The sequence below is a fragment of the Ictidomys tridecemlineatus genome, chromosome 2 (genome assembly GCF_052094955.1).
Source record: "Ictidomys tridecemlineatus isolate mIctTri1 chromosome 2, mIctTri1.hap1, whole genome shotgun sequence".
In the NCBI taxonomy this organism is placed as follows: domain Eukaryota; kingdom Metazoa; phylum Chordata; class Mammalia; order Rodentia; family Sciuridae; genus Ictidomys; species Ictidomys tridecemlineatus.
The window spans coordinates 198,058,177-198,083,545 of NC_135478.1; the positions used below are offsets into that span (position 1 = coordinate 198,058,177).

Genomic DNA, 25,369 nt, shown 5'->3' on the forward strand with positions numbered 1-25,369 from the left:
ATTTAACTAAGCAATAATGCCTCTCACACTTTAATATCTATCATTTTCCAAAGTTTTTCCATTTGCCACAATAATTAAAATGAGAAGTAATTTCAGCAGTCCGGAATTTAGGAACCAGTACAATTGTTGGACTGGCAAGTGTGGCTTGTTGTCATTGCCCAGTAAGCAGGACAGCATCTTACTACACATTGATAGTCCAGGAAAAGGCCAAAATTCAAATCTCACAGCATGATTTCTACTGAATGCATCTCACTTTAACATAATCATAAAGTTGAAAATCATTAATTTGAACCATCAAGTCAGAGACTACCTGTATATTTATGGTATAAAACACAATGTTCTGAAATATTATGAAATGGTTAAATTAGGTTATTAAAATATGCAATCCCTCTCATACTTATCTTTTTCTTTTGTAGTGAGATACCAATATTTTCAGAAATCAATATAGTATTATAAAGGTAAGGTTACTTTTCAAAAAATTATGTCTTAATTGTAGTTCTCATCCAAATTTGTTCTTTAGTTGATTCACTCTCTTTTATCCCATACACTCTGTTCATTTCTCCTGTAATTTTATTTTAAGATGGAGATTCAAATGGATTACTGTTTCATTATCATTTATGTTTAAAAGTCTCTGAAAAGAAAGAATATGAACTCCTTGAGGAAAAGGACCTTGTCTATACATGTTTGATACTGATAAACCATGCCTGGTAAATGGTATAAACTAGTTATTGAATGAAGAAATAGGATTTAAACTTTTTTTTTTTTAATTGTGTACCAAAGTTTACAAAATATCTATCTGGGGTTGTGGCTGGGGTTGTGGCTTGTGGTAGAGTGCTTGCCCAGCACGAGTGAGGCACTGGGTTCGGTCCTCAGCACCACATAAAAATAAATTGACATTGTGTCCATATGCAGCTAAAATTTTTTTTAAAAAATCTACATATATATTTCATATTCATCCATAAATTCTCTTGTTAAATACGGAGTTCCAGACAGTTCAACACCATATTCAAAATGATACTAAAAAAGTTCCAAATGACACATTTGGAACAGTATAAAATGCTAGACCGTATCCATTTTTACTTATTGTTTTATAATAATCTTCAAACTAGAGTTCTACACACACCCACAAACTCTATTAATAGGCCATTTGCCACGAAGTAATCCCCAAGTTTGGAGATTGGAGTCAGGCAAAGAGATTTGCATTTGGATTTCCTAGCACTACCTGAGCGACTGTTCCTTTTTGAACCTGAGTGTTCTGTGAAGCGGAGATACTTAACGCCAAGTTTAGGGGATTGGTTCAAAGACCGCAGTAATGCACCTTAAGGGTCCGGCACTTGGAAGGCTGATGAATGTTAGCAGTCGTTCTACATCTTTACAGAATTCCTAAGTCGTAAACTAAGTAAAGGTGTTTAATACTTTTTACACATTTTGAATCTTTTCCAACCAGGGAAATCTACACTGGTGTCCACTTGGTCAATTCCGAGTCCGAATAAGATAGTAAAAACAAAAAGAATCTACCTAAATCGGAAGCCCAGCTAAACCCGCAGGAAGCGCTGGGAGGACCTCCGGTATCCCAGCATCCCTCGCGCTGGCCTCGTAGCTCTTTCCCCGAGTCTCTGTGGTAGCGCCGGCGTCGACAGCGGCGGTAGCGACGGCCGTTGAGGAGTGAGGGTTCCAAGTTTCATACCGCTTTGGGCGGTATTGGGCTTGGAGGGTCGCGATGTCAGAGAAAAAACAGCCGGTAGACTTGGGTCTCCTAGAGGAGGACGACGAGTTCGAGGAGTTCCCCGCCGAAGGTAACCGGCTGAGTGCGCCGGCTTTTAGGCCGCGCGGACGGTGACTCAGGCGTCTATCGGGATCCTGGGCCTGACTCGGGGACGCCGCGGCCGGCACTGGAGCCCCTGACGCGCGACCTGCCGTGTGCCACGGCTTCGGGCATGGGGTGTCACGATAGGACTTAGCGGCGAGGCCCACTGATTTTGCTTCCTCCATGGGAGGAACCGCGGTGAAGCTAGGCCTCTCACCCGGGGTCTGGGATGGTTGGGTCCTTTACTTTTCATCTTGGTTACCACCACCTCGTTCATATAAGAACCCATTTTCCTTTGGTTTAACAGCCTTCCTGTGGCTTTAAACTTTTCCGAAATTAAATTGTTGTCCCTAGTCTTGTCATTGTTACTTACTGTTAGGACGTTACAAATGAAGCCTGTTAGGTAGGATTTCAGGACCATGTGTTGGGTGCATAGTACGTGTTATTGCTTTACTCCTGTTCCTCGTCAGTTTTGGTCTCTTTGACCTGAGAAACGTTTAGGCTTTCTAAGGCCCTAAAACCTACACAATTTTATTAACTTCAAAACTAAAGAGGAACTTTATTTCTCTCATTGTAGGTAATAGCATATAGTCAATATTGAGTGGCTGCTGTGTTCGCAGAAACATAAATGCTGTGCTTGTATTAACACTCCATTTTTCACAAATATAGGAGGATGATACTGGTATTGTCATCTTCTTCAGCTAAGGAAATAAAACCCTGGAACCATTAAGGAACAGGCCCAGTGTCTCCTAACTGGCTGGAAATGATCAACCTGGAATTGACCTGTTCAAACTAAAGCTATTACACCTTCTACTTGCTAGATTGTTTTTGCCAGTTAGGTTTTAAAAATTGGCTTCTTTATTGGCTAATGGTTATGAGTAGGATTTCCATATATTTATATTATAAGAAAAGGAGGTTACTATTATGTAGGCTTTCTGGAGGTGATAAGAAGAGAATTGTGGTTGCTCTCTGGAATAACTTGTAGTTTAGAGTCTGTCACATAAAAATTGTTATTGAAATTGTGTATTCATGGTTTAACTAATTCATTGTCCAACTTTGGGAAGTGTTGTTGCTACATCTTATCCTAGATAAGAATGTATTTGGTAGAATGTCAATTTAGGGATTTTAAAGAAAGGGAATTTTTATTTTAAAAAGGAAATTAAGATATGTTTTTGTGGAGGCCTCATTGTTTATTCTTACTAGCTCTTTTTGTTGTTAAGTATAACATCTGGAATGATTATCTAAAGGTACAAAGGAGCAAATGTTCCTTTTATTTTTTTCCCCTCCCAGTATTTGTTCTGAATCTGTTACATTGGTAGTTTCTCACACTAATGGAGGGGGGTATGTAATATATTGGTCATTAAGCAGGAGAGGTTTTAAAAAATCATGTTTAGGACATTTGTGAAGTGCATTCTCCAACTTCTTGACTATTTCGTTAAACTGAGAAAAGGCTTTTTTAGGGAGATATTCGAAGTCTTGGGCATGATTGATATTTTGGGGGCTTTAGAACCAGAGAGCAGAGTAGCCTAAAGATTCCAGTTTTCATCATACAGTTACATTAGTAGCAGAGTGGGACCTAACACTGAAGTACTCCATATTGGAAACTTTGAATATTTTTTCATATCAGACAGATAATTGAAAGAATGTAATAGTATTTTTATTAATTTCCTTTTTCTGACAATTAGAAGAGGATGAAAGTAAAAGTGGAAAGAAAATAAGTGGTCCTTTAGATTCTTTTATTCTCTTCTGTGCCAGCAAGATTGTCTTGCTTTGCTTTTTTAGGATATTTAAAATGAAATTGAGTTTGCCAAAGGAGCACTAGTATTTGCAAGAGAGTGCTATTATAAAGAATTCTTTAATTTTTCTATAATCAGTAAAACTACTGTATTATCTGAAGAAATCAGGAATAGAATGCTATCTACCTCCCCATGTATCCCTGACCCCTTTGAAATATTCCTGGATAAGACACTATTATTTTGGGGAGTCTTTTTTTTTTTTTGAGGTGGGCAACAATCTGGTGGTCCCCTAACAACAACAAGCTGCCAGTTTTCTGGAATAACTAAGGCTCTCTCACTTGTCCCTACCAAAGCAGGACATCTTAAACAGTGGTCTAAATACCAGGGGGATGTTTTGCAATGTCACATTCACTTGACAGGTGAGAATGAAAAAACTGCCAGCATTTAGTGTGTTTATACTATATTCATATATATAGTGTAAACACACATAAGATATGTATGTATATAGCATGTATTGTTTAGGATGCTAGTGGGTAGAAGTAAAGGAATATGTGCTCATGCATAGACAGTCTTGCAGAAGGACGAATTGCCATTGAGAATTATTTATCTGAACATTGTATACTAACTGGAATAGATAATCAATAAAAGGGTTCTTTAGAATCATATAGAAGATAGACAGGAGCAATATCAACTCAGATATTGTGCCAGTTTAACTAGTGCCACAGGGGACTTTGCACTTTGCCATTATTAAATGTTATAATGTGGACATATAAATAGTATCCCAAACATTTAACATTATCTCCGTTAGTTACATGGAGAGAATTCATGTCATTAAAATTTTGAAAGAAAAAACTAGTCATCATCATGAAAGGCAAAGTACCTATTAAATGTCTGTTATTGGTAATTGTATGAAAGAAGAAAGTTTTTGAACCCCAGGTTATGGAATAATAAGCATGATAAATGTAGATCAGACCTATGTTCAAAATCTGTTCATAAACTCTTAGCTCATTGACTCATGTTAATTACTTAGCTACTTCTGTGAAAGTACATTATATAGGATAATTGTACATTTGAACATGAGGGAATCCCATCAAACTGTCAGCTGTGTCTCTTTGACATGTCCCCCTCATTCTTTCTGCATTTCCTAGCATTCTGACACAGGTATTACAAGCTAATCTTGCTTTCCCTGCTTCAGCCCTACAATCAGTTGTTTCTGCAGAGCAACTACCTTTTAGTAGAGAATGATATTTAGAAGACAAATCTTGATGCCAGTTATGCTCACTGCTTTTAGGATATTCCTGCTTCCAAACCATCTTAAGTGGAAGAAACTAGAGAATATACAGAAGTGGGTGTGTATGTATAAAACCATGAGTTCACACAGTCATCTCTAATTTCATATCAGCATCACAGGGTTCATTCTGGTCCCCGCCCCCCCTTTTATCTTTGTAACTCCTCCTTTGGTGGTGAGAAACCTGGCTACTATTTTCTTAAATATATTGTCTCTTTGGTTATCCTCCTCTTTACTTAGTTTTTGCCACCCTCCTTACCTTACTTAGTCTCAGTATTCGCCAGGCCACCCTTTTTCCTTTCATATAGTGTGGGTGACCTCTTCATCTTCTCCAGGTTCTTCACATCACACCATACTGCCCTCCACAGAATGCTCGGATTGGCTTGGGCTCTGACACATTATCTGGAACCAGGCACATTTTAAATTTTGACATATATTCTTGAATTGCCTTTTAGAAGGATTATGCTAATTTACATTTCTATCTACAGTTCACTTTTTCTCTCAAGCATGCTTACACATTTGAGTTATTGCCGACCTGGTGGATGCAGGTAGAAACTGCATTGTTTTAATATGGATTGATTTCTTTGAGGTTGATCATTTTATTTCTTCTTTGAATCACTACCACTTAATCTGTTTCTTTATCTGTTATTTATGGATAATAATGTTTGAGTCATGAAAGAATTATGTGATTGTGTTCATCTTCTTAGGCTTCCATAACAAGATAATATAAATAGGGTGGCTTAAACAACAAAACTTTTTTTTTTTTTTTTTCCCTCATTGTGAAGGCTGGGAAGTCCAAGATGAAAGGTGTCAGCAAATAAAGTTTCTGGTAAGGGCTCTCTTTCTTCTGCCTTGTAGAAGGCTGTTATCTTTCTGTGTTCTCTCATAAGAGAGAGAGAAAAAATGATTTCTCTGGTGTCTCCCTTACAAGACCACTAATTCTATCATGAGGGGCCCACTTTCATGGCTCATCTAGTCCTAATTACCTGTCAAAGGTCCATTTCCAAAAACCATTGCACTGGGAAAGGGCTGGCTTCAGCATTTGAATTTTGGTGTGATACCTTCAGTATAACAATGATATATGTAAAATATATAAAGTGCCTCACATAGAGTTTGGTACAAAGTGTGTATTCAATAAACACTAGTGCTTTTTCTTCTTTCTTTTAATGTACTTAGGAGTTTGGATTTGCATGATGTTTGGTATTTATTTAGAATTTGAACTATCTATGACATTTCCATTACTAATTTTGGGTGTACCCAAAATTAAATTTGTTGATCTTATAGGTTATTTGATAATTAATTTTTTAGTATTAGAAAATTCTAAGTTAAAAAATGAAATACTGCCATTAGATGTTTTTCCAGAAGTGCTTTAAACAGTAACAATAGTGTAGTTATTCATACATATAGTATAAACACACATAAGATATGTATGTATATAGCATGTATTGTTTAGGATGCATACAGATCAAAATGCAAAATCCCCAGATCTAGATTCTGATGGTTGGGAGTTATTAAGCAGTAAAATTCTTTGAAAAACTTAATTGATTAGTTATTTTGGTGGTTCTGTGGAATGAGCAAGTGGTTGTGATTTAAATAGTGTTTGATATTACTACTTGGTTATTTAAAGATTATTCATTGAAAGATGTGATTGAACTGTGAGAACATTGAGAAAAAAATAAAAATTTCTAAAACTACATAGTTTAAGTATTTAAAATTCACCAAATGTCTTTTTCTAGTTGTGTGCTCTATTGTAATGTTTTGGCAAACTATTATTGTATTTATTCTAGAACACGTTGTTCTAATATCTTAAATTCCTTTGTGTAGTAGTTAGTATATAATAAATGATTAATTCATTTGATGGCTATTTGGGTCTTTGTGTGTGTGTGTGTGTGTGTGTGTGTGTGTGTGTGTGTGTATGTGTGTGTATGTGTTGCACGCGTGCCAGGGATTGAACCCAGGGGTGCTTAACCACTGAGCGACATCCCAAGCTTTTTATATTTGATTTAGAGACAGGGTTTCACTGAGTCGCTTAGGGCCTCAGCCTCCTGAGCTGCTGGGATTATTGATTTGTGCTACCATGCTAGGCCTTTTGTTTCTTACAAATCTGGTACTGATGGATGCAGAGAGAATATTAGCTGCCACTTGTTGGTACTAATTGCTTTAAATACATAATTTTACCCTTACAGCAGCTCTCTGAGGTATAGATTTTATATCTGGACATGGAAAAAAAGAAAGAAAGAAAGAAAAAAAAAAACTCATCTGAGGTCACAGTTAACTAGAGGGTATACTGAAACAAATTTGGCTCCCTATGTATTTCTTTGAAATTAGTAAATAATATAAGTGCTGAGGAGATAAGTATCAGTGGTTTTCACACCAACTGAAGATCTTTAGTATTTTGAAAATGGTTATCCTGGATTGAGACTCTAAATCTTTCCCTTCTCAACCCAGTTAAACCAGTGCAATTTTGTATTTGTCTGTCTCATCTGTCGGGCTTTTGAGTACTTTGGTTTTCTTCTGTGTGTATGTGTGTTTGTTTGGGAGGGGGAAGTTAAACATCTGATGTAAAGTCAGCAGCAGCAGTTCAAAAGAAAGAGAAATTATTTCTATTTATTTACTATGTGAGGTAGCATCATTGAAACAAAGCTGTGTAAAATAGAAATCCAGGAAAGGGGGGTTCCAAAACAAGGAAGAAGTATTTTGTTTGTTTGATTGTTTTGCTTCTGACAGTGATATGTGAGTTTTCTTTCAGCAATAGGCTGTTTAGGGAACATTAACCCAGCAGAATTAATTTGAAAAGATCAGAGACCACAGACCAGTAAACTGGTCAACAAATTGTTGAAATAATTCAGATGAGGTCTAAGGTTCATTTGAGGTTATTATTAGGAATGAAGTGAAGAGAGTAGTAGCACAAGAATAACAAGGTAGGTAGAACTGATGGACCTTAGGCATCTAGCCTCATATGGTGTGTTGGGAATAAGAAGAAAATTGGGTTATGATTTTGCACTTGCATGTCTTAAGTATAAGGATGGTAGAGTGCAGATTGGATACTATTGAACAATGTGAAGCAGGGTTAGAATGAGGAAACAGATGAGTTTAAGGTATAAAGGCATGGAAAAGATGAAAGTAAGGGCTTTTGTTATTTTTATTGAATTAAAAATAAAAGGACTAATTAATAAAGAACCAAAAATGTGGAAACATTATGTTTTCACTGATGAAAAAGAATTGGTTTTGAATTTTTTAAATACACATAAATAATTATAAATGGTTATGCAGGTTATTTTTAGCCTTGGTTTTAGATTGTTTGCCACCAATGACTGAAAACTTACCAATGGCCTGGTAGCAACATCATTTATTACTTGTTTCTGCTTGTCTACTCTGAGTTCCCCACTGACAATTTGGTCCTTTCTAGAGAAAATATAGTAGTACAGTTGTGCTTTACTAAGTATTGATTTCTCAGCTGCTAAATAGTTACTTGATACGTAAGGTATAGGTGTGTTTGCATTGGGATAACTTGCAGAAATGAAATCTTAGAAAAAACTAATATGCTTTATACTTTAAGCAGAAACAAGAATAAATTCATCTCAGAATGGTCAGATTTGGTTTGGTTTTATTGTCATACTAATGAGTGTAATTAAAACTGTTTGTAACTGTTGTTCTCTTATGCTTTCCTATGATGGTATTTGGTTTAGTGTATTTCTCTTCATCTAATGTTCTGCATATATGTGCACATTTTTATTTAAAGGAAGTTGATTTGTTTATATTTATAGTAACATTATTGTTATAGAACGAGAGATTGATGCTTCTGAAAATTGATATAGAATTTTACTTTTGTAACCCTATTGTAATAATTAGAATTTCCTCTGTATTTTTCTCTAGAGTGCTATACTTCTTGCCTTTAAGAAGTGTGAGGGGCTGGGGATGTGGCTCAAGTAGTGGTGCGTTTGCCTAGCATGTATGAGGCACTGGGTTCTCAGCACCACATAAAAATAAAATAAAGACATGGTGTCCACCTAAAACTAAAAAAAAAAAAGAAAAAGAAAAGTGTGGGGATGAGTATTAAAATATTTTTAAGTTGAGGTCAAGGTGATACTTAAGATGAAGTATGTAAGCTTGGATTTTTGAAATTTAAAGCTAGTCACGGTTGTAATTTTTCACTGGCAGATGTGAAGAAAGCTAAGTTTAGAAGAAAAGTCTTAAATAATTTAGAATTACTAGAAACATATATTAGGTGTCTGTTATTGGTTATTTGCAATCTGACTTTAAAATATGGTACTTTTTTTTTTTCTTACCAATACACATCTGGAAGGCCAACGCCTTGAAGCTAACACAGGTGTGCTTATTTAATTGATCATCACAATTCTGGCAGTGCATTTAGTGTTAAAGGTAAAGTATGTATTTTATAAGGTCCTTTACTTATTGAAGGATGGCATTAGACATGGGATCATCTATCTTGTTCATTTTTTTTTTAACAAGCTATTTCTGGACCTAAGGCTGTAAAAATGAGTGATTAAATAAAATTACTTGGTTATCAATATTGTAACTGAAAATCAAAACAAAATTTAGATATTATTATGAGATATCACCTAACTTTAGTAGTTAAAATAGTCATATAACTTTTTATGTTATGCACTTGCTTAGAGTTTAGAGGTATTATAATTTACACATATTGTAATGTTTGTGTAGTATGGAGGATTGTTGGATGTGTTAAACCATCACTTAACCTTTTTATATAATAAATTCAGTACATGATCCTAGTTAATAAATTAAGAATATTTAAAGTTTCCCTCTAAAGTAGATAACAGATTCTGATTTAATATGAACATTACTTTCTTAATAATAAGTGTTCTTATTAAATAACTTTAAATGCTTAATAAGTGGTCACTCATAAGAAAAGTTATTTCTTGGTTCTTTATCTATGGCAATTGGAAGAATGGTATGGTACTATTTGACTACAGTGCATCTTATTCCAAGGATAGGTATTAAGGTTAAAAAGTATATTCACATTTATAAGATGATTAATGAACAATTTAATATAGCATTTCTACCTTCATATAATAGAATCATAGTTACAGCATACTGTATAATAATGCCAAATAAGTGTAGAGCTATTGTTATAAATAATTTTGTGTGCACTCTTCCTAAAACCTTCCCCAGTGTTTTTCCCCCTTTCATGAGCCAGTTTCTTTTTTTTTAGAATGCAACTTTTACCTATTTCTTTCCTTTTCCTGTCAAAAAATAGTACCAGATTATTGTTAAAGGAAGAAGAGATGTTTTATATATATATGCCAAATAACCATCGAAATTCAGCTTGATGAACTAAAAATTGCAGCAATATTAAAAGGGAAGAAAAGGAATGGGAGAGAATAGAGAAGACACTCATTCCTATATTGTTAAAAATTTTGACTTTTTCAAATTAAGTAGCCACTTCATTAAAAAAGTTATTTGCTCAGTTGTATTTCTTTTTTGGTACCAGAGGCGCTTAACCAATGAACCACATCCTTAGCCCTTTTTTTTTTAAAATATATTTTATTAGAGACAAGGTCTCGCTGAGTTGCTTAGGGCCTTGCTAAGTTGCTGAGACTGGGTTTGAAATCGGGATCTTCTTGCTTCAGCCTTCCAGGTCACTGGGATTACAGGCTTGTACCACAGTGCCCCACTTCAGTTATATTTCTTGTTGGTGATTTTCTGAGGCATTTGGGTCCAAATTAGCAAGTTTCTTTTTCTCTCATAATTAAAAAAATAAAAATAGCACAGAGACATTTAAATCAATAATAATATTGAAGTCGGCTTTTTTTTTTCAAAAAAATAAAATAAGATCATGATTAGATTAAAAGTTTCTGGGACACTATGATTTCATTGTTTCCAAAAGACATTTAAGGCTCTACAGTATTTTTTCAAAGACCTATAAGGTTAGCAGAAAATTGTCAAATATATTTCAAACTCTAATCTGTGACATGATCATTTACTTTTTATATATCATTACAGATGGGAAACATCTGTAATGATATATATAACTGTTACCTAGTTAACAGTTTGGGGAGCCTGTTTAGTTGGTAGTGGTTTAGACTTAGAATCTTAAAACAGTTCCTATCTTGACTGTCTCATCCCTTTTACTCAAGAATGTAAATATAGTCTTTATTCAATATTTTTAGAACATTAAACTCCTTTAGATATCTTTATAAAGACTCCTTAGATACTTTTTGGAGACTTCCTGTTTCTAGGTTGAACCCAAGTAGCATATTTATATAAACCTGGGGTTTGAGATTGGGAAATGATGGTAGAAAAAATGTTATAAAATATTTTCTTATCTGTTTTCTGATAGTGATAAGGGTGCTAGTCCCCCCCCCAAAAGGAGTATGACAGAAAGTCCTTTCATTTTATAAAATCTTGAAGTATAAAGCCAAACTTTGCTCTAATGGCAATATAAAATGCACTTTCTATATAGGAAAATTTTAGTGTTATTAAAACTAAAAACATATAATCCTGAGCTGTCCAGTAAAATTATTAGCTGCAGAGCTATAGGTTATAGCAAGAGTGGAGGAAATTAGCAGGAAGTATCATAACTACTCATATCATAAATGCTATTTTGCTAAAGGATTAATAATGCCATTACAAGTTTGACACACAAGAATCTAGATTTCTTTTAAGAAAAAATAAATTTGAGGGGGCAGGAAAGATGGTGGAATGAGATGAACATCATGACCCTAGGTACCTGTTTGACTGCACTGCATGATCATCTCTACATTGTATACAACCAGAGAAATGAAAAGTTGTGCTCCATTTGCGTACAGTGAATCAAAATGCATTATGCTGTCATGTATAACTTATTAAAGCAAATTAAAAGAATATATTTGAGATTATTTGAAATGCTTTATTCATTTTTAACTTTAAAAATTAAAATATCTTGTTGATTTAATGTTGCACAGAAATATATCTACTGTCTTATATAAGGCTCCTTTTTAAAAAAGAGAGAATTTTTTAATATTTATTTTAGAGTTTTTTTTTTTTTTTTCCGGCGGACACAATATCTTTATTTGTACGTGGTGCTGAGGATCAAACCCAGGGCCGCGCGCATGCCAGGCGAGCGTGCTACCGCTTCAGCCACATCCCCGGCCCAAAGGCTCCTTCTTAATTTAAAATTTCATCTTGGGCTGTACCCCCATAGTCTTTACTTAATGTTCCTCTCATGTATACATAAAACTGGAACAGAAAAAAGACCACACAAAGGAATAATCTCAAATTGATACAGTAGCAGTAAGAACAGAGATGAGGTGAGAAACTGGGGATGCATTGAAATAGAAATGCCAGGACAGGAGAAGAGTTCAGAATCAGTCTCAGCAATGGCAAGGTGCTAAGCAACTCGGTGAGACCCTGTCTTTAAATAAAATACAAAATAGGACTAGAGATGTGGCTCAGTGGTCCAGTGCCCCTGAATTCAATCCCTGTTACAAAAAAAAAAAAAAAAAAAAATCATTGATTGTGATAGTTGAAGGGCTTCCAGAGTTTTTCTTTTCTGTCTTGGGAGACCAGGTAAATGGAGATACTTCTGTTTTTAAATGATGATGATGATACCCCATTTTTAAAATTTTTGTTAAATATATAATGTAACTGAAATAAAATGCCCATATTATAAAAATGGGCATTTTTATATTATTATATACACGTAGCTCAAACTCTACGTGTATATAATAATAAAAGCCTAAATCATACCTTTTGTTATTTAGTTACTTTTCCTTTAACTTTGAAATGTTTATAGCTATGTTTCTAATAGGTAACTACTAATATGAAACTAATGGCTTAGAGTGTATAACTCATAATTACTGGAGGGGAGAGGAGTCAAACAAATATTCCAAGATCTGATTTTATTGTTAATTGTGATTTAGCCATCTTTCACAACCATGTTGTGCATGTGCTAGGTACTGTTTATAATTTAGGATTCCAAAGATAAGATAGAATTATTATTCTGAAGAAACTCAAATGGTAGTGATGAACATAAATATATTGATTGATAATTATGATTTTACAATATTATCAGTGTTGAGATACACAAAACAGAGGGAGTGGTTTCCAGGCTGATTTTTTTTTTAAACCAATTTCCCCATATTTAAAATTTGAAACTTAACATTATGGAAAAGTTAAAGACAACTAACACCTAGATTCATGAATTTTTGTTAATGCTTTGCCCTATTTTCTCATGTTAGAAAATATATTCAATAATAAGTGTTTTACACATGTATAGATTTATATATAAAATATAAGAAAGCTGTTAACAAAATGACACTTGACTCAAATGTTTTAGCATGAATGCTTAGAGTTAAGAGCATTCTTCTCTAAAATTATTTCACAATCATGATTAAGAAAATAACATTAAATCATTAATATCATCCAAATATACACAGTCCATATTTAGATTTTGCTAATTGTTAGAAGTCTTATTGCTTTTCCTCTAGCCCTGTGGTCAGTTAATTTGCATATTATATTTGTATTATATTTGATTGTTACATCACTTCAGTGCTTTTAAATCTAACAGTTGCTGTTAGATGTTTTTTCATTTTTTATGACATTGACTTATTTGAACAAGCTAGTTTGTAGTAAGTCCCACCTTCTGGTCCTGTGGTTTTCTCATGATTAGATTCAGTTACAACTTTGTTAGAGTACTATAGAAGTGATGAGTGTTTCTTATTACATGACATCAAGGACTCGTGTCAAGTTGTCCCAGTTATTAATGATACTAAGCTCACTTGGTTAAGATTATGGCCACTATGCCTTTCCATTTCTTCCTTTGTAATGAGTAAGCTGTCTATCCTGTTACCCAACCATTTTTCACCCTATAATTTTAGTATCCATTGTTGATCTTTACCTAAGTTTCATTGAGAGTTTGCAGATGGTGATTTTCTAATTCTGTCACTCTTAACATTTATAGTAGGTATAAACAAGAACAGTCCTATCTTCTCTTTGTCTCTTTAGTATTGCTATAGACTCATGGATTTTTTTTTTTAATATTCAATGTGTTATTCCTTTAAGTTGGTTTCTGCACCATTTGATGTGCTTTCTGGCATTAAAAATAAATCCCTGATTTATGTTGTTTTTTCCATTTCTCAGATCTGAAATCCACTAAATAGTGGAGCTAGGGTTCATTCAAAGGGAGAATGAATGAATGTTGTTTAAACTAAATTCAAGATAAGTATAAATCAGGTCAACTAGTGGCACTTAGACAGATGAGGAGCAACATGAAGTGCTAGATGAATAGAAAATCATAGCAGTTTCAAAACATGAGGTAAAAAATTAGGGCCTAAATAAAAATGAAGATCTTATAGGTTATTCTTTATCATACAGTTTTCAAGAATGCATATGAGAGAGTACCTCAAGTCACATAACTATCAGGAAGTTATCCTGCTGGATTTGAATGTTAAACAATTTAAAATAATCTTTATTTTAAAACAAATAGTACTGTAGGATGGTGGGGTGTAAAACAAAGCTATGTCAAGATTTTAGCAAGTTGATCCATCTAAGAGGAAGAAGAGCAGGATATGCCTAAAATCTTTTGTTTTGAAGATTTAAATTTAAAGATTTAAATTTAAAATGAAGAGAACATAGTGACATTGCCTTGGAAACTAAATTTTTATCATAGTCAAGAGAGTAGAAGCAAGACCTGTTAGAATATGCCAGTATGTATGTGAGAAAGGATGTGAATGTCTAACTTAGAGCAGAGGTAATGGGGATAGACAGGAATAGATTTGAATATGATTTACGGAATGAAATGGACCAGACCTGGTCATGATAGAGAAGGATATTTGGGGTGACTTTCCTGGCACATGGTAAGACTGAAGGAATGCTTCTGTGTTTTTCCAGGGAAGTGTATTGGTTGCATGTGAGGATAACTGAAGAAAGTTAAATTTTTGTTCTGTTGAATTTGTGTCCAGTGAGCAATTGTATGTAGAATTATAGTGTTCACAGGAGGGTTCTGCATTCAGATTTGGAGATGAAACATGTAGTCTTAAAAAAAATATATTATTTAGGGAAGCACTGAGGGAGGAGGGCATGGACTGGGAATGCGTTCGAAATCCAGACATTCTGTTATAAAGAATTAGTGTTTAAGAGCACAAGGAAAGGAATATTGGGAGACAACTTATAATTCCCTATGTGCCCACTGGTTGTTATTATTATTATTATTATTATTATTTGGTACTAAGGATTAAATCAGGGGTGCTCTATTACCAAACTGTACCTTTAACCTTTATTTAGTTTTTGAGATAGGGTACTAAGGCTGGACTCAAACTTGAGATCCTCTTGCCTCAGCCTCCTGAGTCATTGCGATTATGGGTATATGCTGCCACATCCAGCTTGCTGCCTTGGTTTTTGATACAGAAGTAATAACTAGACATTAGGTTATAGGAGAACCACCTTATAGATAGATATTCCTTTCTTCTTGTGTACCTAGTGGTTGAAAACTTCTGTGTTCTTAGTGTTACTTTCCCAATAGATATTCCTTATTTACAGCCTAGAATTCCTGAAGGTGTTAGTTTACATATGTATTTTCTGAACATTATGAAGAAAAGTTGAAATCTTAATCTAAATCACTCCTACCACCAAAACGGAAGAAAGATTTTGAAAGATTGTAAAATAGGCCTTATAAAAATGAGTTAAAATAAAAATCAGTGAAGTAAGCATCCTTCTGAAATTAAAAGTTTTCATGGCAAGTAGTATTTTTTTTGGATTACCTGCAATTTTAAGAATTGAGAGAATAAAAGCAAAAACTTTGAGATTTAAAGAGAAAGATTTCCATTTTTCATAGAAATGTTATTAACAGTTTTTGAATTTTAAGAATGTTAAGTGACACACTTTCTGAAGTTTTCATTTTGTGTAAATAATGTATGAAAGATATTTGACATCTGTTTCTGTTTTTAGACTGGGCTGGTTTAGATGAAGATGAGGATGCACATGTCTGGGAGGATAATTGGGATGATGACAACGTAGAGGATGACTTCTCCAATCAGTTACGGTAAGTTTTAAGCGAGATTTTTATTATAGCTCGATATTAATTTTGAGTATAGAATATATAACTTATGTAGATAATTGACCTCTCAAAAGATGCTTAATCTTTATTACATTAACTTTGAGGTTTATAATTCAGTTCATTTAGTACATTGACAATATTGGGCAACCATCACATTAGTTTATTTAGTTCTAGTACTTTTAGTATCCCAAAAGAAAATACCATACTCCTTAAGCAGTAACTATGCATAGTTCTCCCTCCCTTACCAATTGCTAATCTGTTTTCCATTTGTATGGATTTGCCTAGTCTGGACATTTCATATAAATAGAATCATTCAGTGTGTTCTTGTGTGTTCATCTTTTTCACTTAGCATAATGTTTTTAAAATTCATCCACATGATTGCATGTATCAATACTTTGTTTTGTGGTGGAATAATATTCCATTGTATAGATATGCCATATTTTATAGATTTTTATCAGTTGTTGGAAATTTTCTACTTTTTATTTCTTATGAATAGTGGCTGCTGTGAGCATGGATATACATGTATTTATCTGTTTTCATGTTTGGAGGGTATATACCTAGAAGTGGAATCATTGGGTTTTATAGTAATTCTAGGTTTAACTTTTTGAAGAACTGCCAAAATGTTTTCTACAGTGACTGAATAATTTACATTTCTGCTAACAATGTATGAATGTTCCAAATGTTCTACAAAAACTTGTTGTTTTTAATTTCTTAAAAAATTACAGCCATCTTATAAGTGAAAGCTGTGAAGTGGAATCTCGTTGTGCTTTTTATTTTCTTGATACCGGGGATTGAACTCAGGGGCATTCAACCACTGAGCCACACCGCCAGCCCTGTTTTTGTATTTTATTTAGAGACAGGGTCTCATTGAGTTTGTTTAGCACCTCATGGTTGCAGAGACTAGCTTTGAACTCATGATACTCCTGCCCCAACCTCCCAAGCTGCTGGGATTACAGGCATGCACCACCACCCCCATACTCCCTGCACCTGGCCTCATTGTGCTTTTGATTTTTATTTCTCTAAATGACTTAGCTTCTAGTGTGCTTCTTGACCATTAGCATTGACCATTGACCATTTTTGGAGAAATGTCTATTCAAATTATTTTCCCATTTTAAAATCGGGTCATTTGTTGTTGAGTTGTAAGACTTCCTTTTGTATTCTTGGTACTCAAGTTTTATAAGATGTGTGATCTGCAAATACTTTTTTTCTGTTGGGTTGTCTTTTCATAGTGTCCTTTGCACAAGTGTTTCATTTTAATGAAGCCCAGTTATTTTTTCTTTTGTTACTCGATGCTTTTAAGACTGTCCCATTTAAGAATTCATTGCCAAATTCAAGATAATGAGGATTTATCCCTGTTTTCTTGCAAAAGAGTTTTAGCTACATTTAGAGCTACAATTCATCTTGAGTTAATTTTCATATAAGATATGAAGTAGAAGTCTCATTCTTTTGCATGTGAATATATTTGGCTGTCCTCACACCATTTGTTGAATAGACATTTCTTTTCTTTCTAATTTTAATTTTGATTCATCTTATATTTATCTGTCTTGACCATAAGGATATCTAAATCTGTCACATGCTTTGCTCAAAACAAGATGTAGAAAGAAGGTCTCTTGTTTATTTGAAAGGAAAGTAAGATAACTTTATAATTAATTTTTTAAAACTATTGATTGATTAATTTATTTATGGTACTGGGAATTTAATCCAGGGTGCTTTACCATTGAGCCACATCCTTAGTCCTTTTGAGATTTTTATTTTGAAACAGAGTCTCACTATATTGTTAAGCCTGGCCTCAAACTTGTGATCCTTCCGCTTGTGTAACAAGTCTCTAGGATTATAGGCATGCACGGTCATTCCCTGGTTTAAAATTTATTTTTAATAGTGATACAATATTGCTTTTTGTGCAATGCAGTTTTTTGTTTTGTTTTGTTTTTTAATGGGTTCAAAACCCTTACATTTTAAAGGCTCTTTAGAATTTTACTGAAGACTAATAACAAATTTATCCATTTCTTTTTTCTCTTTTTTGGAAATAGTACAATTTACTTTTCACTGTTATTCTAATATGTTTATAGTTCTCCATGATTTCTCAAAGATCGCTGACTCAGGTTTTTAATTTTATCTTTTTATTCTGCCAGTATAAACTACTTTTATACAGTTTGGAGTTATTGCACTTTGGTTTTCAATTTTGTCTTAATGATGTTTTTCCTTTTATAGTTTTATGGACAAAATAAGAATGATAGCTGTTGAACAGTCTTGCTTTTTCTCTAAAATCTGTTAACATTACATTATAGGTCCTTGGACCTATCCTTTCTCATTCTCTTTGATCAGTATATGCCTCTTAAAATAGCCCTTTTGGTCTTTTTATGAATCTCAACCCATTCTGAACTAGAGTTTATTCTATATATAGGAGTTTAGATGCCTTCTTTTTGTATTAATCTTTGTTTTTATATCCTTTTAAAACTGAACTACATTAGAGAATGCCTTGCCACTTTTCTTGTACAGTAAGCACCTTCCCATTTGGAGTCATATTATCCTATTAGAATGCTTATTTTGATGCTTTCCAATGCTGTTGAGCTGTATTCTATGTTCTTAATTATGTAACAGTTTTTCTTTCCTGATAATTTCTAGAAATTTAAAAATTTGAGGCTAAATGACTTTTTCTTCCTTTGTCATTCAAAAAGATCATATATCATGAGATTTTGTTTCTTTTCTGTCTTTCATTAGTCATTTAATAACATCTTTCATTTAAAAATTTTAAGACTGGTGAATATTATGATAAGGGGTTTTAATAGTAAATGTATCAGTAATTGAATTTTTCATCACTATCACCTCTTGCCCTTTTTTACTGGCTTAGAAACATTAGCCATATATTCTTATTCTTTATGACTTACTATTTTTATAATATGCCTCCAGGTGCTCCTATTTGCTCTGTTGTGTTTTTGCCTTTTGTTTTAATTTCCGTAAGTATATAAATTGTGATATGACCACTAGTGATAAAGTGTTTTTATTTCTCCATTTGAATGAGTTTTTTCCCCCTACTAAGGGGAACTTATATATAATAATGGATTGTTCTATGAGCTACACAATCTAGAACAGAAGCTACTAGTCACATATGGCTATTGTGTATATGAAATCTGGCTAGCACAGATGATGAACTAAATTTTTAATTTAAATAGTCACTATGACTGTTATATTAAATAACACAGATAATCTTTGTTTTAAAACTTTTGTTTTAATTAAGAAGTCTCCTACAACAATGTTATTTTTGGTCTTTGTAAAATGCATGGAGAACCTCAATGTATCATGAATCATGGTAAAGGACACATTTTACTATTTTCTATCATTGTTGAGCCCTAATCCCATCTAACTTTGAGAGGCAGCTTAGACTTTAGATTCATTCACACTGTCTATATTTTCCTATGCTGGATCTGCCTCTTATTTAGCTACATGGTTACATGGACTCTGATCAAGTTATTTAAATTTCCTTTGACTTAACTTTTCTCAGATATAAAATGCAGATAATAATTATTGCTTTACTCATAGGTTTATTATAAATTAGTTAATATATGTAAAATGTTTATGGTGTATGTTAAACAAAAACTCAATATAGTAGGCCTACTTTCCATGTTCCTTTTCCTTTTTCAGTCTGATGACTTTAAACAAATAGCATAAGGTCATCTTTGTCTCCAAAAATAAGAGTCATTGTATTTTTTTGCTCCTCCTGACTTTATATAATTTCTTCACCTATCAGTAAAAATAGGTTGTATCATGAGGATTTTTCCAATCCTCTATCACCTTATATGAAAATCCCAAGAAGATTCGTAGTTCCTGAATGATCAGAAATAGCCACTGTAATAAAGCTGAAAACCCAGTTGTTGTTATTAGTCTTTTTTCATGTTTGGTTTGCAAAAGGAATGCTATTACTTCGTCTTTTAAATAGTCTATATTCACTGTGTGTTCAATAATATTCCAGTTGTGCAGGTTTCTTTCCCCCCTTTTTTGGTCTCTGTTGGATGTTTTCATTCAGCAATCTCATGCTGTTACTGTGTTTTTGTTTTATACTTAGTGACCTCAATGTTTTTTTCTTCTGGCTTGTTATACTTTTAAGTTCTTAAAGAATTTTGCATATTCTCTAAGAATTTCATTTATAGGGTTTTCTCAGTATCTGTGTTCATAAACAGTTTTATAAATATAATTGATGACCACTTCCTATCAGTAAGACAGATAGACATGAACCTGAAGGATACATTTTGTGTACTTGTTATTTAAGTCTTAGGTTGAACTCCCAGGGCTTTGTTGTTATTAAAGTAAGAGAAAGTGATTAACTGATAGTGATCTTGTTAAAAAGGAATAGAAAACTTAATTGAGTTTTAAAATTATTTCCATTTTAAGTCAGAAAAATATTACATTTTAGAATGATATAAAATTCAAAGATGATCATGTTTCTTTTAGAATTATAACAAGAATCTTGTAGGAAACATTTGAGGAGCTTTCTGTGATGAGCAAAAATAGAAATCTTTAGCTTTTTCCTTCAACCTTAGTGTTTATGTTAATTCTATTAAAGAATAGATATTATAATCTTCAGTTTCCTAATAGAAGGGGAAAGAGCCCAAATGAAGCAATTCAGTTAAGACTTCACAAAAGTAGGGCCAGCGTTAGAGACTTGCACTGGGCTCTTGATTTCTAATTCCTCATTTATGTCACCCACTCACACTATACTCTACACCTACGCAGAAGACAAGGTTCAATCATTTGATGATCTCTGGTCTTAATACAATTCATGGAAATAAGGTCATCATTTGTATTATAAAATTTTTAAGTAAAGGAATTTTGGAAAATGAATAATAAATATTATACTCATTTTAACCATGTGTTTTTTTGCATTGTGGTTACATTGGACAATATAATATTATCTAAGCCATATTACACAAGATAACATTTTTTTTCTTTCTGGATATAATGATATAGAACATATTAACCATACTTTACATTTAAAGTGTTATATCAGACTGTTCCTCCAATAATTTTATCACAAAATTTTATAAAATCTGAATTGTGGTAGGAAAGTTGCTGGTAATATTTGGAATGGTCACTTAAATAATTAAAGTTGATTATAGGATTTAACTTTTTTTGTGCAAATGTTTTATAGAAGGATAATCAACAATTGCAGTTGATATTCTCTATGACTAATATGTCACGTTGGATAAATTATTTAAAATGACAAGCCAGACATGGTGGCACACACCTGTAATCCCAGTGGCTCAGAAGGCTGAGGCAGGAGGATCACAAGTTCAAAGCCAGCCTCAACAACTTAGCAAAGCCCTAAGCAATTTAGTGAGATCCTGTCTCAAAAAGGGTTGGGAATGTAGCTCAGTAGTTAAGTGCCCCTGGGTTCAATCCCCTGCTACCAAAAATAAATAGATAAAATGACAAAAAATGTTTCTTTAATGTGTGTTCATTTATACCAATTTAAACTTGAGATGTTCACTCACATTTAATATTAGGAAAGTAAAGTCTAACATTTTATGACATTTATAATACAGAAAATTCTCACACCCTTAAATTTGATTAATTTTCTCCTATGTTAGAACAATTGATATGATATGTCAATATGGAAAGGAGTGTGTTTATTCTCATGTATATACAACTTATGATGATGATTATAGGTTAATTATTCTAAGAATTTGTTTAAGGAGCTAAGAATGTAGTTCACCATTTTTGAGTCCCTGAGTTTAATCTCTAGCACCACCAAAACACAAGCAAACAAAAATGTATTTTTAAGTATTTGTTAGAAACAGAATATTTGTGTGGTATTTGGAAGGTATTTAGAGGATAATAATAAATCTCATGTTTCTCCATAAATGATATGTAAGAAAATTAAGGGAGATAAAATTAACTAATGGAAACAAAATTTTATTAGTATTATGTGACCACATCCAATTTCCTTCTTACAGGTTTATTTTTAGGGTCTAAAATAAAGCAATTTGGTAATATTTTAAGCTAATGCCCCGTTTTAACTCATTTATTAATGGTATTATTTCTTATCATGTTTCTTTGATTTATTGTGAAAAATGCCTACTGATGTGTTGTTCTTTGTATTCTGTTACAGAGCTGAACTAGAGAAACATGGTTATAAGATGGAGACTTCATAGCATCTAAAAGAAGTGCTGAAGTACCCTACACTTGAACTGTATACTAAATTCTAGAACAGAGAACCAAGGACGAAATACTTTAAGAAAACGTTTATTTCATTATCTGCTTGAATTTATTTTTGTTTTTGTAACACAAAAATAAATGTTTTGATCTAATCTTGATTTGGTTCAGACTTCTTGATTTTTTCACTGTAGTCATGATTTTTTCCAGAACCTTATTGTACTGAGACATTAAAATTTCATATTATGAACTGAAAAAAAAAAAAAATTGGTTCACTGAGAATCAAGTTAAATGAATTTATCTGGTTCCCAATCCAGTACCTTCCTTAAGCCACATCAATTAAATGTTAGTTCAATTTTATGAAGTACCTCTTACATATTACATTATTCTATATTTTGATAGCTTAAGCAGTATTCACTGACATTTATAAGATGACCTCTCAGAACCCATGTCTCTAAAATATTAGTCATTTTAAATTGCTATAATTTATGTAGTTCCTGAGCAATCAATATTATTAATGGTTTAGTATTTTTAGTATTTATATATTTGATCACAGTTGTAACAATAATATCTTCGGTTAACATTTGGGAAGTGGGCTCAAAATACTTTATCAACATATGTACATTCTCAGGTACTGCAGAGAAAATTCTACAAAGTGTTGCTATTACTATACTGTTGTCAATAGGATAGTCAGTTTGAAAAGGATTATTTTTTTCCTGATAAAACTTAAACTAACACTAATGTACAGGGTTTTTTAAAGGAATATTTTTAAACTTGTGTTACTTCAATAGAATTACTCACTACTGGTGAGTGATATCAAATGTAAAGCATATGTAACTCAATGCAGTAAACAGACACCAAGATAGGACCTAAAAATATGTTATGCCTCAAGATTATTTTGAATATGTTTTCTCTTAAGATAGAATAAACCTGCCTTGGCTCCCTGACAGAACTACTAGATGATCAAGTAGAATGTGGAACACAGAAGAACTTTGGGAAGTGTAAAAGTCCTGTACAGATCAGTTATGTTTTTATAAGTATAGTGAAGCACAGTCATGTTAATGTAGCAACATTCTAAGAAATATTTTGAGGTCTATATTTTTGGTGTTCTGGTTAGCAGATAGTGTCACCGTTGGATCTCATAACAGTGGTCACCTTGACAACTTCAGATCAGGACCCAGAGTGATGGTTACTTTATGTGATTTCAGTTTAAATTGATGAGGTATAATTTTGAAACCTCATAGGAATTGAGCAGAGACTTTAATGAGTTATCTGTATTTATCCAAAGTGTTTTATCCATAATATGGTTTCATCAATTTTCTTTGTTAAGGATTGGGTACCTGGGAATTGGTATTTGGCATCAGGATGGTGAAGCATATCAGAGGTAGGAAGTGAGACTAGTCTGGCATCTGAAAAAAATTATGGAATTTTACAGTTTATAGATTTCTTTAACTTTTGATCTTCACAATAACCCTGTGAATCAGGCAGGAGGAACCTATTATTTCTATTTTCACAAATAGAAAACAGTCTCACAGACACTAAGGAAGTGAAAGGGCTCAGGATTGCCTAGTTAGCAATCCTGTACATATAGAACTAGAGTCCACGTTTCCTGAATATTTTGGAAAGTACAAGAATTCTGGTGTTACATCAAGATTGGAGACATAATTAGGCCACTTATTAGCTTTGTTCTGTTGAGCAAGTTTCCTTACCTCCCCATAATAATTAATGCTTTCATGGTGTTTACTATGTATTAGGCATTGTTTTTTATATGTCTTAATCTTCACAACTCTGAGACAATGTCATTTGCATTTCACAAATAAGGAAATTGAAGAACCAAGGTGAGTAGTTTGCCCATAATCTCACTCAGCTATGAAATGATTAAAAAATTCTACAATGGAGCAAATTTGCAATAAACATTTCTTCTGTATCTACTTAGCTAAAATTTAAGCACTTATGTTTAAAAGACTACATTTAGTCTTCATTGTTAGTGGTTATCATCTAACAACCCTTCCAGGTTGATAATGAGAATGATTAAAAAGTTTGGAAATACAAGATTGTTTAAGGATGTCATTGAGCCGGCTCTATTTCTTTAAAATACATAATACCCTTAGGTTGGATATTTGGTTATTTATATCCCGAAATATTTTATCTGATTCATTCAGAATCAACTAGTATCCTAATCTAACCATCATCACTAGGTTCTATTCCAATGATCACTTATTGTTTTTCCTCTCTATAATCTATTCTGGAAAAAAAAATGGTGGGGGTCTTTCTGAAATTTAGACCCTGTTACCCTTTTTCTTAAATGCTGTCAGTGTTTCTTAAAGCAATAGAAACATCTAAACTGCCATATTCTAGCTTCAGACTTCCGTACTGTCTTAGTTTGGTCACTTCAGAAGAGTAAATTAGTAAACAAGTCACCTGAGCAGAAAGTGAGTAAACTCACAGCAACTCAAATACCTAGTTGCTTGAATCAGGTTTTTGCACCAGTTTTTCCCTGGAATGCCTGCTGTCCTCATCTAGTCTAAGATGCTACTTCATGACACATTGTTTTCTGGGAAATGTTTAGCAATACTACCTGTTTTTGTTGTTGTTCAGTGTAAATGAACTTCCTTCAGTGTCAGAAACCAACAAATGATGTTCGTCAGGTTATTGATTTTATCTTGTTCTTCATATAGTTGCATTGGAGACTAATGAAATATCAATAGTTTGATATAAGGAAAAATTTCACTTTATAGCACTATATATGCGTTCTCTAATCAGGTAGAATCACTATATTATTCTGGTTTCCCTTTTGTTTCATAGCTGTCATGAAATTGAAACTTGTAATACTCCTACCATTGTTGTTACCTTTTTGCTATGGTCCAGAATTCTGGAAGTATCAAAACAATATGGCATGGCAACAAGGTAAAACGACTTCTTAATCAAGATAACTGTTAAAGGTAGTCTTGCAGCTTTTCCTTAGTGAGAATAATAGCTAAAATTATGGGAAGGACCATTAGCCAACATTCCAATGATACATAGCACATTTAAAAATGCAATATTATCATCTTCAGTTGGTCCAACACCTGTATTTACATGTTAAGACTGTAGTTCTTTTATTATTTTTATTGTCGGTTTGTAGTATTTATTATTGGCTTCCTGTTTCAGAGTGAAATTCTTAAAAGCAGAATCCAAATTGTATTCATCTTTAAATCCCTTTGTCTTAGTTTGGATTATCTTAGAAGTAAACTTAGAATAGAGATAGGAGTCAATGTAGTTTTTTACAGAGGTGATAGATGATGAGGAAGGCAGGAAGGAAAAAGAAAGAAGCTAATGTGTATCGATGAAGCAAATTACCATTTTAGGCAATTATACCTTAATTCTACTTT

At 33.1% G+C, this 25,369-nt stretch overlaps 1 protein-coding gene across 1 annotated transcript; it reads left to right on the forward strand.

The window, feature by feature from the left end:
* Positions 1-1,597: 1,597 nt before the first annotated feature.
* Sem1 (SEM1 26S proteasome subunit) lies at positions 1,598-22,153 on the forward strand. Its single transcript, XM_013361348.4, has 3 exons — positions 1,598-1,796; positions 15,740-15,833; positions 21,955-22,153. The coding sequence occupies exons 1-3, from the start codon at positions 1,721-1,723 to the stop codon at positions 21,995-21,997; spliced, it is 213 nt and encodes a 70-aa protein (XP_013216802.1). The 5' UTR covers positions 1,598-1,720; the 3' UTR covers positions 21,998-22,153.
* Positions 22,154-25,369: the final 3,216 nt, after the last annotated feature.